The sequence below is a fragment of the Rhamphochromis sp. 'chilingali' genome (genome assembly GCF_963969265.1).
Source record: "Rhamphochromis sp. 'chilingali' genome assembly, chromosome: 8".
Classification (NCBI taxonomy): domain Eukaryota; kingdom Metazoa; phylum Chordata; class Actinopteri; order Cichliformes; family Cichlidae; genus Rhamphochromis; species Rhamphochromis sp. 'chilingali'.
The window spans coordinates 6173991-6186499 of record NC_137935.1 but is presented as its reverse complement, the minus strand read 5'-3'; the positions used below and the strand labels follow the sequence as shown (position 1 = coordinate 6186499).

At 38.2% G+C, this 12509-nt stretch overlaps 1 protein-coding gene across 1 annotated transcript in view; it reads left to right on the top strand.

The window, feature by feature from the left end:
- Positions 1–12509, top strand: part of tyw1 (tRNA-yW synthesizing protein 1 homolog) — a 60295-nt gene that overhangs the window by 9236 nt on the left and 38550 nt on the right. The window contains exon 8 of the mRNA XM_080889229.1: positions 10546–10678. Within this exon, the coding sequence (XP_080745355.1) occupies positions 10546–10678 (133 nt within the window). The remainder of the gene's footprint in view (positions 1–10545; positions 10679–12509) is intronic.

Genomic DNA, 12509 nt, shown 5'->3' with positions numbered 1-12509 from the left:
GAAGCTTATTCATAAAAAAATTGTACCAAAAAAAAATGAGTCTTGTGTCAACATCCCCACTGTACGCCTGTCTAAATAAAGTTACCAATTCCACGTTAGTATTTGACATCTGACCGATTGTTGTCTTTATATAGTGTCTTATTTGCAAGTATCGAAAAAAATCCTGTTTTTTCTAGATTGTGTCTCTGTTTCAGCGTGTCAAAACTAATAAGGTTCCCATCCTTTATCAAACTATCATATGTAGATAACCCTTTAGCAGGCCAGCTTTTAAAACGTGAGTCCAATTTATTCGGGGCAAAGTCAGAATCATATGCATACCATTTGAATAAAGCCAAATCCTGTTCAAGTTTGAATTCTTTCACGACTTTTCTCCATATATTAAGTGTGCACGACACCCAGGGGTTATGAATCTTGTCAATATATTTTCGAATATTCGAGTCCATCAGGACAGCTTGTATTGGGGAGGAAAACATATTCTCCTCTATAGTCTTCCAGTGTGCTTGGTAGCTTGTATCACACCAATTAACCACCGTTTTCAACTGAGCAGCCCGATAATAATTTTTTAGTGATGGCAACCCCCATCCTCCCACCTTCTTATGTAATTGTAAAGTTTTAAAACAAACCCTCGGCCGCTTCCCCCCCCATATAAACCGCGATATTATTTTATCCCATTCATTGAAACGACTTGGATCAATGGATATTGGTAATGTTTGGAATAAATATAATATTCTTGGCAAGATGTTCATTTTAATAGATTCAACTCGTGAGTGTAAAGAAAGAAAGGGGATCATGTTCCATCGCCTAATATCACCCACTATTCTCCTTTGTAGAGAACCAAAATTCTCCTCAGATAGTTTAGTTAAATCCTTGGGAATAACAACTCCTAGATATTTCAATGATTGTGCTTGCCAATTCATTGGATATTGAACAACCATGTGAGCTGGGGGGTTGTAGTTATAGCTGAGAATTTGAGTTTTAGACATATTAATTTTATATCCAGAGAGTTTCCCAAATTTTTGACACAGATTCATCAGCGAAGGCAAGGAGTTAGTGGGCTGATCTAAATAAATCAATATGTCATCCGCATAACAAGCGAGCTTGTGTTCCTGTCCTGCAATAGTGATCCCCTTAATGTCTTTATTTTGTCTAATTGATTGTGCCAAGGGTTCTAAGTACAATGCAAACAGGAGCGGGGACCAAGCACAGCCTTGTTTATTTCCTCTCTGCAGAACGAAGCTATTTGAGAGAGAACCATTAACTTTAATTCTTGCGGTGGGGTTAGTGTATAGTGCCCTCACCGTATCAACAATTCCCTTATGTAAGCCGAATTTATCCAGGACTTTATATAGAAAGTCCCAATTTACAGAATCAAAGGCTTTTTCTGCATCAATACTCATAAGCATGGCTGTACTCTTAGATGTCTGTATCTGATGTATTACATGAAGAGTTCTACATATATTATCCTGGGTCTGTCGTCGTCTTATAAACCCCGTTTGATCATTGCTAATTAAGTCAGGTAAAAATTCTTCCATTCTCCTGGCCATTATCGAAGTAAACAATCTATAATCTATGTTAAGGACAGAAATAGGTCTATATGAGCCACACTCCATTTTGTCTTTCCCTTCTTTCGGAATAGCCGAAATAATTGCCTCCTTCCAACTCGGTGGAATTTGCGCTGTTTTTAACACACAGTTAAAAGTAGTAAGTAGTGTAGGGATCAAGTCCTGTTTGAATTCCCGATACCACTCCGCGGTGTAACCATCGGAGCCTGGTGACTTATTTGATTTCAGCCTATTGATGGCATTCATAAGTTCAGCTTCCGTCACCTCCGCTATCATCGTTTTATTTTGTTCCTCGTTAAAGCTTGGTAGGCATAAAGAGTTCAGGAAGTTGTCCATTTCGTGTTCAGCCCCCCCTGGGACTCCCGCATATAATGTTTTATAAAATGACTCAAAGGCGTTTTGTATCTTGCAAGGATGAGTCATTATATTCCCCGTCTCTGGGTGTTTGATTTTAGTTACAGTATTCTCCGCTATCTTCTTCTTAAGTTTCCATGCAAAAATTTTCATTGATTGCGATCCTCCATCATAATGTTTCTGTTTCAAATATAACAATTTTCTCTTTATCGTCTGTATACTCTGCGTATTTATTTCATTTCTAATCATTGTTAGTTTCTGCAAGGTGCCCGCTGAAGGCTTATGTTTGTGCTCACTTTCTAATTGTTTTTGAATCGCTTGTAAATCTTCCATTTTTTTCTCTCTTGCTTTTTTTTGGAAGGAGGCAAATGCTATAATCTTCCCCCTCATAACAGCTTTTAATGCGTCCCATAGTATCGGGGGTAAAACCTCCCCATTATCATTAATTTCAAGGTAATCTTTGAGCTCTGCCTTTATTACTTTCCTAAATTCTACATCTTTAAGCAGGGATGAATTCAATCTCCAAATTGAAACTTTTGGGTGTACATTCATATCAATCGTTAGGTACAGCGGTGCGTGATCACTTATATCTATCAAGCCCATCTCGCATGTTAAGATTTTATCCCTATCTCTTCCAAACATTAAAAAATAATCTATCCTCGTGTAAAGTGAGTGTGGGGCTGAAAAATGAGAGTAATCCCTCCTTGTAGGAAAGCGATTTCTCCATACATCAATTAAACCCACCTCATCGAACAGTGCTGAGATTCTTTTGTATAATGTACTCGATCCCGGCTTTTTTCCTTTAGAGCTATCTAGGTCCGGTTGTAGGCGTATATTCAGATCACCGCCGCAAATTAAAGGGCCTTGAGTTTCTGTCACCATTATGTTAACAATGTACTTAAAAAAACTTAGGTCACTTCCTGGTGGGGCGTACACATTCATTAGAGTAACCTGATTACCATCAACTGTTCCCCGTACCAGTATAAATCTCCCATCCTTATCTTTAAGTTCAAATGACTTTTCAAAGTTCAGTGCCCTGGAAATCAAGATTACCACGCCCCGTCTGCGGCCTGATTCATACGCTGAGGAGAACATATTTGTAAAACCCATCCTCCTGAGTTTTTCATGTTCATTATTATTCAAGTGTGTCTCTTGTAAATATACTATCTGCGCTCGATCTTTCTTCATTTTATTCAAGATTCGACTTCGTTTAATGGGATTCGTGAGCCCATTCACATTAAAAGATATAACCTTAATTCCTCTAGTAGTCATTTATCCGAAATAAAATATCCAGACTTAATTAATTTATCAACTGGTAAACTCCCTTTAACAACCCAAATAATAAACAACCACAATCGTCCAGAATCGGACAAAGAAAAAACAAAACAAGACAAAAAAACAAAAATAATATGTGATTCCAAGGTTGGGGTCAGTCCTAACAGACCCTGGCACGTATATCCCATAGACAGGGGGAAACCTCCCCTGACTGGAGGGCAAGGGCCCCTGCTAGCTCCTTTAAGGTGCATTTCTCCATAGTCTCTCTGCAATCTTAATCATCTAATAAGGGAAAAGTATTTGTTATCTCACCCATTGCGGCCGCACAGTATATCTCCATTAGTCTCCTGTCGTAGAGGGAGAGCACCTTCTAGATAGCTGAAGCTGCTCACTATTGGGACTTTCTCTATGTCCCTCCAAGTCACACCGCTGCGACTTTCCAATCTTCGCCCACGTCAAATTTGACAGCTGTTCCGTTAAGGTCTGCTTCAGGGCAACTTTATCGATCTGAAATCCCCTTGTCCGCATGTCCGCGGTTGCTTCCTCCGCCGTCGCATAAAGCATGGTTCCCTCTTGATAGAAGACCCTCAATTTAGCAGGATAAGGAGTCTGGAACCTTATGTTCTGTTGTTTCAGAGCTCTTTTAGCTTCAGCGTAGCCTTTACGTTTTCGCAGAATAGCTGGTGCATAATCCTGATCGAAATATATTTTCTGACCGTTCAACAGAACAGTCCTCTTGGCCCACGCTTTACGCAAAACTTCTTCCTTGGTGTTGTAACGTGCAAAACAAATCAATATCGAACGTGGGGTTCCCTCTCGGTTCCTCACTGCTCCCGGGGCCCGGTGTGATCTCTCAATACCAAGCTCTGTGCCCTGGGGGAGGTCGAGGCATTCCGTCAATACTTTTTCCACAAAAACTGTCATCGAAGACCCCTCCACTCCTTCAGGGACATTATACAGCCTCAGATTCTTTCGCCGGGCCCGGCTTTCCTGATCCACAATTTTGTTTTCTTGCTCGTTGATAATTTTTAACATCTTTAGCATCACCTGTTCCGCGTTTTGGACCCGGTCTTCCAGCTTTGCAATGCGGGTTTCTGCTTCGGTTATCCTGTTATTGGCTCTGACCAAGTCGGATTTAAATTCTTGGAACTCTCTTCGAAAGTCCCGTAATTCTTCCAGTATCATGGTCAAGCCCGAGCCTTCATCCATATTGGCCCTAGTATTGACTTCATGTCGAGATGGCGATGCCGCTGCCATAGGCCCTTCGTTTACACGTTCTTCTGCTGAGCTTTTCTGTTTGTCTCTTTTCCCCATAATAGGAGACTTAATGCACTGAATGCAAAATGCTTTGTGCTGTCCATGCTCTCCCAGGCTCATCTCTTCCTGTGTGACAGTAATATTACAGTGTAGACGCTCTTGGAGGTTAGGACAGACTACATTGTAAGGACAGCACAAATGTGTTTATACAGCACAGCTGGGAAGTTAAAGAGACATTAGTTTATGACTTGAGGAGTCTGGGTTGATCAGTACTCTTCAGTTATGCCCTCCACAGTAAGAAGAGTCAGACTTCTTTTCTTTTTTCTTTTTTAATTCATGAGGTGTTTTCATGTAATTTTTATGATCAAGCTGCTGTTATCCTTTTCCCCAAAGATATACCCATAGACTATTTGTTTATGATACCCAAGGCAGTCATCTTTATTCCTAACCTGTCATGTAAGATTTAATTGTAACTGCTCTGGGATGATTTGTGCCATCACACGTGGATGCCAGAGATGACTTGGATTCCTGTAGTAACAAATTTATGTTGCTTTTGCATAATTTGTTCACACAGAGCGAGCAGTGTAAGATGTAATTAGTTTGAGCATTAATATTGTCAAGAGACAGCAGGTATTTAGCCAAGCTGAATACTCTGTGAGTAATCAAACTGTGACTAGAAAATGCTGTATCTGTGGGGCTTGTTACACTCTTCAGGCTTAATTCTGGCTCTTTATGGTGATTTTTAGTAAAACATTACATTTTCTTTAAATTTGACATCTGTAATACTGTAAGAGGACCAGATTTACAAATACCATTACAATGATGAAAGGGAGGATTTTTTTTTCAATTCATTTTTTTTTTTTTTTTTACAGGTTTTATATCCCACGCTGATTTCACAAGTTTCCTTGTGGCATTTAATGCTCTCTACCCCATTACACTGAAATAAACATCAGTCTCCTGTTCGTTTTTAGTTTACAATTATGGTGTAGTGTCAGTAGCTGAATAATTCACGCACAAATCACCTCGTGCTTGGATAAGTAGGTTACCTCGCCCAACCTGTCTTTCTCTTTTTTTTTGCCATTAAGTTGATGTAGGTGCCCCTGTGCAAGATACTAAACCACACATTACCCCTTAGATGCATCGACTGACCTATGAATGTGTGCATGGGAGGTAAAAGGTGTTTAAAGACACCAAATATTTCTTGAAACTAATAAAACACTGTGTGAATTGGTAAGTTTGGCTTGTAGTGTGAAATGAGCTTTGAGTGCTCAGTAAGAGTAAATATAAGTTTGCATTTATTGACTGATAAAAACTGAAACTGGAAGGATTTGTCTGTACTGGTGTCCATGTGGCTTGTATCCCAGATGGAATCAGGATGACTTGATCACTGCTAAACATTTCATGAATACATGTTTTGTTTTTTTCCTTCAGTGATGGACAGGCTGTGATTGGCTGTGGCCTTAATCTATATCAGTCTTTGGCTGTAGTTCCATTTTTATTCTAGCAAGTGCCTGCAAAATTCATTTTGCATTGTTGTCCTAAATTGATTTTTTACAATTGTTTATAGTATTGGCATCTAAACTTTGTCATAAGAGTCTTCCATTTCTGCCAGAGTGGTCGATTTTACGTTGTGGGACTGTTGCCAGTTAGGAGTTAGTGTAAAACGCATCATTAACCTGAGCTGGCACGCAGCAATTTTGGCTCCGTTTTTATGTTTTCAGCTCACTAGCCAAAGGAAAAAAGCACACATAAGATGCCAGTATAACTACTACTAAGGTATATTCTATATTTTCAGAAACATTGATTGGCATAAATTAACATGTTCAGATTCTGGACTGGACTGGCTTTATTAAACCTCCTGTGTGCAAAATGCACCCTAGTTAAAAGTCCTCAGGCAGATTACATAGTGAAAACAACAATTTTGAGCTCTTAGGGGTGCAGGGGAGTTTTGATTCATCTGCAGGCCTGTTTAATTTTAATTTTTATCATTATTATTGTTATTATTTATTTATTTATTTATTTTTTTTATAAATCATCACATTTTTTTTTTTGTTAAGTTTTAATGTCTGCTAACTGTTTTAGAAACAGAAATGTAGAAAAAAAAAATATTCGAAATTTAGAATTTATGCTGTTCCATCAACATATCTGTTACAATATGACTACACTTGTTATAAGCACAAAATAATGGCAAATACTGTTATTTTATTGTTTTACAGTATAGAGAGTAGTGCACCTATAGACTAATTTTCTTGGTGTGCAATCCTCTTTTGGAGCCGGAGCAAACACTGGTAACAAATAGCTTCTCTCACATATATTAAAATATTTGGATAATAAGGTTAAGCTTTAAAATATTGAATTCATTTTGCCAGCTTAGAGTGTTTGTCTTTCTTATTTTCTACTTGTTCATGGTTTGGGCTTTTTTTGCCTCCCGTACTTTTATGTTTTTCCCTTATTCACATGTGCTACTCAATCAGTGAAGTATTATTGCATCATTCATCTGCAACAGCACCATGTTGTGTCATGGTTCCCGTGCACAACACGATGCTGTGAGATGTCCCATTTCTGTTAGCCCAGATTGGCCCAAGCATGACTGGGTGTCAAGGCTGAAAGCCAATCAGTGGGATCCAGAGACTAGGGCCAGATAAATTTTCAAGGCTGCATGAAAACACCATAGGGACAGATTGTTTCACCGTTGGCTACGTGCTGTGTATGCTATCAGAACTGTACGAGTCACAGATGCATTAAGTGAAGGTGGACATTTGGGCCGGCTGAGTGGCAAACTAGTCTTATCCAATCTTGAGTGTTAAATTGTAGGCTGTACATGTTTTCACTCCCAGTTTAGATTTTTGGTGAACTTTAAGAATGACTTGAGGCCCATTCACACGATGATTGAAACACTGGATGGCTGTTGCTCGCCCTGATTTACAGTGTATGGTTGTTTTTGTACTCCTGTCTTTATTACTGGAATAGATCATAGCTTAACGTCACCTATAATAGAATAGATCATCGCTTTAAGTCACTCAGAGTAAAACATGCAACCCACACATTTTGCAGTGATCTAAATGACGCGTAAAAATATCATCAAGCACCATCTTTTTTCCATCTAAGAAAGAAATGTGACAGTATTCTGACAAAGCAGCGTGGCTTCCTTGTTCACAGCATCTACTATCAAAACTGAGCTCTAGGGGACCACTGCTGCTGTCAGGTGTGAGAAACCTCCTCTGTATTTGGGGCTATGATTGTTGAGGAAATGCACAGAGCAAATAGTGCTACTAGATAGCTACAAGGGCTTGCATTCTTCCAGTTTTAAGTTAAAAGAGTGCTATTTTACACAGATGACTGTGAACACCTGAAGCATAGGTTCACAAATAAAATTGGCAGTATATTTAGAGAGAAGCTTGCTCTCTGTTTTTTAACAAAGGCTTTAGGAGACTAAAACGGATTAGCAGCTGCTCAATTCTGGCAAAAATTATATTCAGAATTAATATTGAGGCAATTATCATTTAACCAACTGCTCACAGACTGTGGAAAAGTTGACTTTGTCTTGTTTCTTTTCCAGTTGATCAGATAGTTATTAAAATATTTTCTAGGCTTGCAACAAGAAACTTACTGAAGAGTTTCACAAAGAACAGACCTCATAATTTCTTATCCACACCCAAGGACATTAATTGCAACTACGTTAAAACAAAGAACAGAAGCAAAATTCTCACAGACTCTAAGTTTAACAGTTAATTTGTGTTACTGTTACATACTGGGGTAGCTACTTGGCTGGGAAGCACCAAGGCATGGACGTGCATGCTGGGAGCTACCGAGGCCTTGAAGAGGGTTGGACGGTAATATGTTACAATTTCTAAATCTATTGCTCAAAGATGCTCAAAACATAGTTTCACAAGCTTTTAATACTGGAATATAATTACTTCCAATGAACAGACCCGAATAAGGGAAATGGTAGCACCAACAACACCAAACAAAAGAGAAAGAAGATCATGAATCAGACACAATAGACTGTCATATTCAGGCTTCTCCCCAAACTAGACTGTTAGTAAACTAGACTACAAAAAACAAACCTGAAATCTGGAATGCCGGTATTCCCAACTCAGCCTATAATAAATGTGAGGAATAGTGCAAGTGCTGATGGAGGTGAGGGAGCGTGAGAAGGAATCAGCCTGACAACCACTCTCAGGCATCATATGAGTGCAGGTGAGCCTTCTGCTGCCAGTCAGCACTGGAGATAAATTGGATAGCAGGTTACTCAGGATGACTGAGAAAGAAAAGCTGGTGCACTGAAGCACATGTAACAATCCACATTGGAAATAGCAGTTGACCAATAATTTCTAGCCCTGATGCAAATGATGTTTTACTATCATGAGGTGAAAACTTGCCTGCAGTAATTAGCTATATCCTGTGGAAGCCCACTGTATTCTATCTGCTCAGCACCAAGCAGCAGACATATTTAGAGACAAACTGGTGTAAATGAGTAAAACATTTAGCATTTAAAGAGCATGATCTTTCCTTTTACACTTGCAAGAAGCAAATATATGGGTTAAAAGGGGAGTGAGTACTGGACTTAATTAAATTTCCACTGGGTATAGCGCAATATTTTCATTTATTTAGAGCCATTTAACCAAGAAATCTGCTACTGCGGGATCAAAGTTTTTGCAAATTTGCAAGTAAGAGAGAGTACAAATGTTCTCAAGACTACTGACTCCAGAGATAAGAGAGGAAAGATTAAAATGGACTCTATAAGAATCTCATTGATTTGCAGTAACGGTTTGTGCAATGTTAACAAGTATTTTTCACACAGTTCTACGGGGGTTAGTACCATACGGTGAGCTACAAAGGAATCTGTGAACTATCTACATTCTTGAAGAATACAAGTGTGTTGAACATTTATCAGCATTTGCTGACACTGTATTAGCACCTAAAGGGCCCTAGTGTGCTGACAGGGTGACATATAGATCCCTATAGACAAACTGAAGAAGTGGCAAAGGTGCAGTAATTGGGTGAAGCTGTCATTTACCATGGTTAATGTTAAAGGCTGGTCATCCATCACGTCTTTCTGAAAAGTAACACCTGTTTCTCTGTCCCCAGGCAAAGTTTTCTTGCAGGATTTAATCAATCTTGTTGTATTTGTCCACAGAATATATCTAAGATATTTAGCATTATACACAAAATCACTGCATTGCAGTATTATAATCCTGGCATGAAATAAGATGTTGATGATGATGCAGCAAAAAGAAAAAAAATAGCTGTTGTGATACAGAGAGCTGTATAAAAGTTGGTCATCACTTTTCCAAATGGATCCTGGACATGTTTTCAAAAGTCAACTTTCTTAGACAACAGTTGATGTCTGCAGCAGTGTCCATCTTTTTAAGCAGCCTGTGATGGTCATTTGAAAGCAAAAAAAAACCCAACTTATTAATTTTCGCAAAGCAGGGAAAATGAAAAGACGGCAAAGTATTTTTCGCTCGCAGTTTCTAAATATGGACCACATACATATGTATTGTAATGATAGATGCAATTAATAGGCAGGTTGAAGAGGAAATGTTGGATTTGTAATGTCTTTATGGTTTTTTGCAAGTGTGTAAATGATTCCTTAATGTATTTATTCTGCTTGTCAAAACAAATATATATACATATATACATAGCTGGATTGACGTGATCATCTTTACAACAAAATGCTCAATTTATGTGGCCTTTACTTTGTTCTTTACACACACAACAGAACATAACAGAAAAACTTTTTCAAATACTATAAATAAGACATCATTTAATTATGTCTTTTTCTCTGAATCTTTTGATGATGGCTCATCTACAGCATTGCATTCAGTTTTCACAATTTAATATTAATAAACATTGTCATCTTTTGCAGATCTAGATCCCCTTTTTTGCAGAACCTGTGCCCATCTTTACTTCTGAGAAACCCCGTCTCGCTAAGATGCTCTTTTTGTACTCTGTGATGTTACGGACTTGTTGCCGGTTAACCTGATTAGTTGCAAAATGTCTCTCCAGCTGTTTCCTTTTGTTACCTAGTATAGATATAAATGTTTATATGGCTGTAGACCATAATAGACTGAAAGTTTTGTTTCTGCCTCAGAGCAAAGAGGAGAGTCAAAGAGACGGCCAGATGGTGAAGCTATCCAAATTAAACGGAGTGCAGAAGATTGAAGACGAAGGGGAAAGAAGGGAGATGATCACCCCTGCCCTCAGAGAAGCACTGACAAAGCAAGGTGAGGAAAGAGGATTCAGAAAAAAAATTGAGGATTAGCAAAAGAGAAGTCACAAAAGCAAATTAGAAACCAAAAATGCCAAGTTACCAGCACTGATAGCTTACTGACTCAGTCAGTGGTAGTTTTATGGTTCTTCAAGGTGTATTTGTAAAATTATATATCGCTTTCTAAAGGAACATCTGGTGGGTGTCACTTGTGACTGCGAATAATATATGCATGTTATCTAGCTGCATTGCTTTGCATTGTAAACCAAAGAAATCTCATTACAGACAGAGTGCACCAGCTGCTCTCAGCATATGTTTAACCTTCATCTTTCCACAGAGGGCAGCAAAGTTTTTTTCACTTTAAACATAGATTGTTAGTTATGCCATTTTTTAAAATTTATGTGGTACTAAAAGGTATTTGCATAACAATTTAATGTAACTCATATGGCTAAAGATGTATTTTTGCAATTCATTAAGTATTTAATGGCTATCAGTGCTTATTGCTCTGGCGTACTATGCAGAAAGAAGAAATTAGTTGAAACCATTGGGGTATATTTGGGTTAATCAGTTGCTGAAATTTCATTACGTTTTAACCTTGCTGATGAGCTGTTATTTAAAGGTTCAACATGGAAACTGTGGGTGGGTGCAGTGCATTTCAGTTCTTGCTTGTTTAAGATAGTAAGTTCAGGACTAAAGATTAGCTTAAAATGTTAATCTAATGTTAACTTAATGTCTAAATAATAATATGAATGTATAACTAGTGTCTGTTTTAACTGAGGCTATTTGAAAATTGGACTGTTGTATTAAGGTTTAACATTATCTAGTAGAAATAACATCAAAATATTCTGTTTAAAAGGTCTGTGAATCCATCACTATTTATATTGTTGCTATTTTTTTCCACTGTGCACCATGTGCTGATTTTTTTTTTTTTTTTTTTTACTCATTAGGTCTGGATTTTACTATTCTACTCTTCTACTATCCCACTATTAAAACACAAGCCAGCAGTCATTTTCAGCCAATACCCCCCACAGTTAGCTTACACAACACTCTATAAATAGGACACTGAACACAGGACTTCACTTCATTTGACCAAATGTTGACCTATTTCGTGGTGTTTATGTTGGCAACAATTAGTCCTGGAGGGCAGTTTGTTTTATTTAGAAGGAAGGATGAAAGTTTTGGCATTGTCTTCATGGTTTTCAGCCTTGGAAGGATATGTTTCCTGTATAGTCTTTTCCTGGCATGGATTGGATGCCAGTGTCACATACTGCTCTTGTGCATTGTCCAAAAAAGTTTTAACACAGTGCTGCACAGTGTGCAAAATAGTTTTCCATCAGCGAGGTTCAAGAGAAACCTATTTCAAGAAAATAGTGACAGGGAAAGTCATAACTAGAAGGTAGAGGTTAATTAGTAAATTATTATTAATTATTAAAGTAGCTTACCAATGTCACTTTCAGTCAGTTCCGGTAGTGTGCAACACACAGAGTTTGGCTTCTTCTTTGTGCCACACACCAGGTAAAGCTTTCCTGTTTGGTTCAGACAAGAAAAGCACAAAGTCAAGAGTGTGAAACCTGTTGTGGGGGTGATATCTGTGGTATCTTTGTGCTTAAATTGTCACTCTAATATGTAAATTGGCAGTCGTCTCTTTCATTACTTGGTGGAAGACCAGTTAGGACATTGTCTCCCTGCTCCTTTCATTCCCCTCAAGCAGCTCAAGAGTGAAAGACAGAGTATCACATGAGTGTAAACTGTTTTTATAATTTTCATATTCTCCGATGCTGTTTCTCTGAAATGGTGCAGTTATCATAGAGTGTATTAAAAAGACGGACACATTCTCAGTGACATCA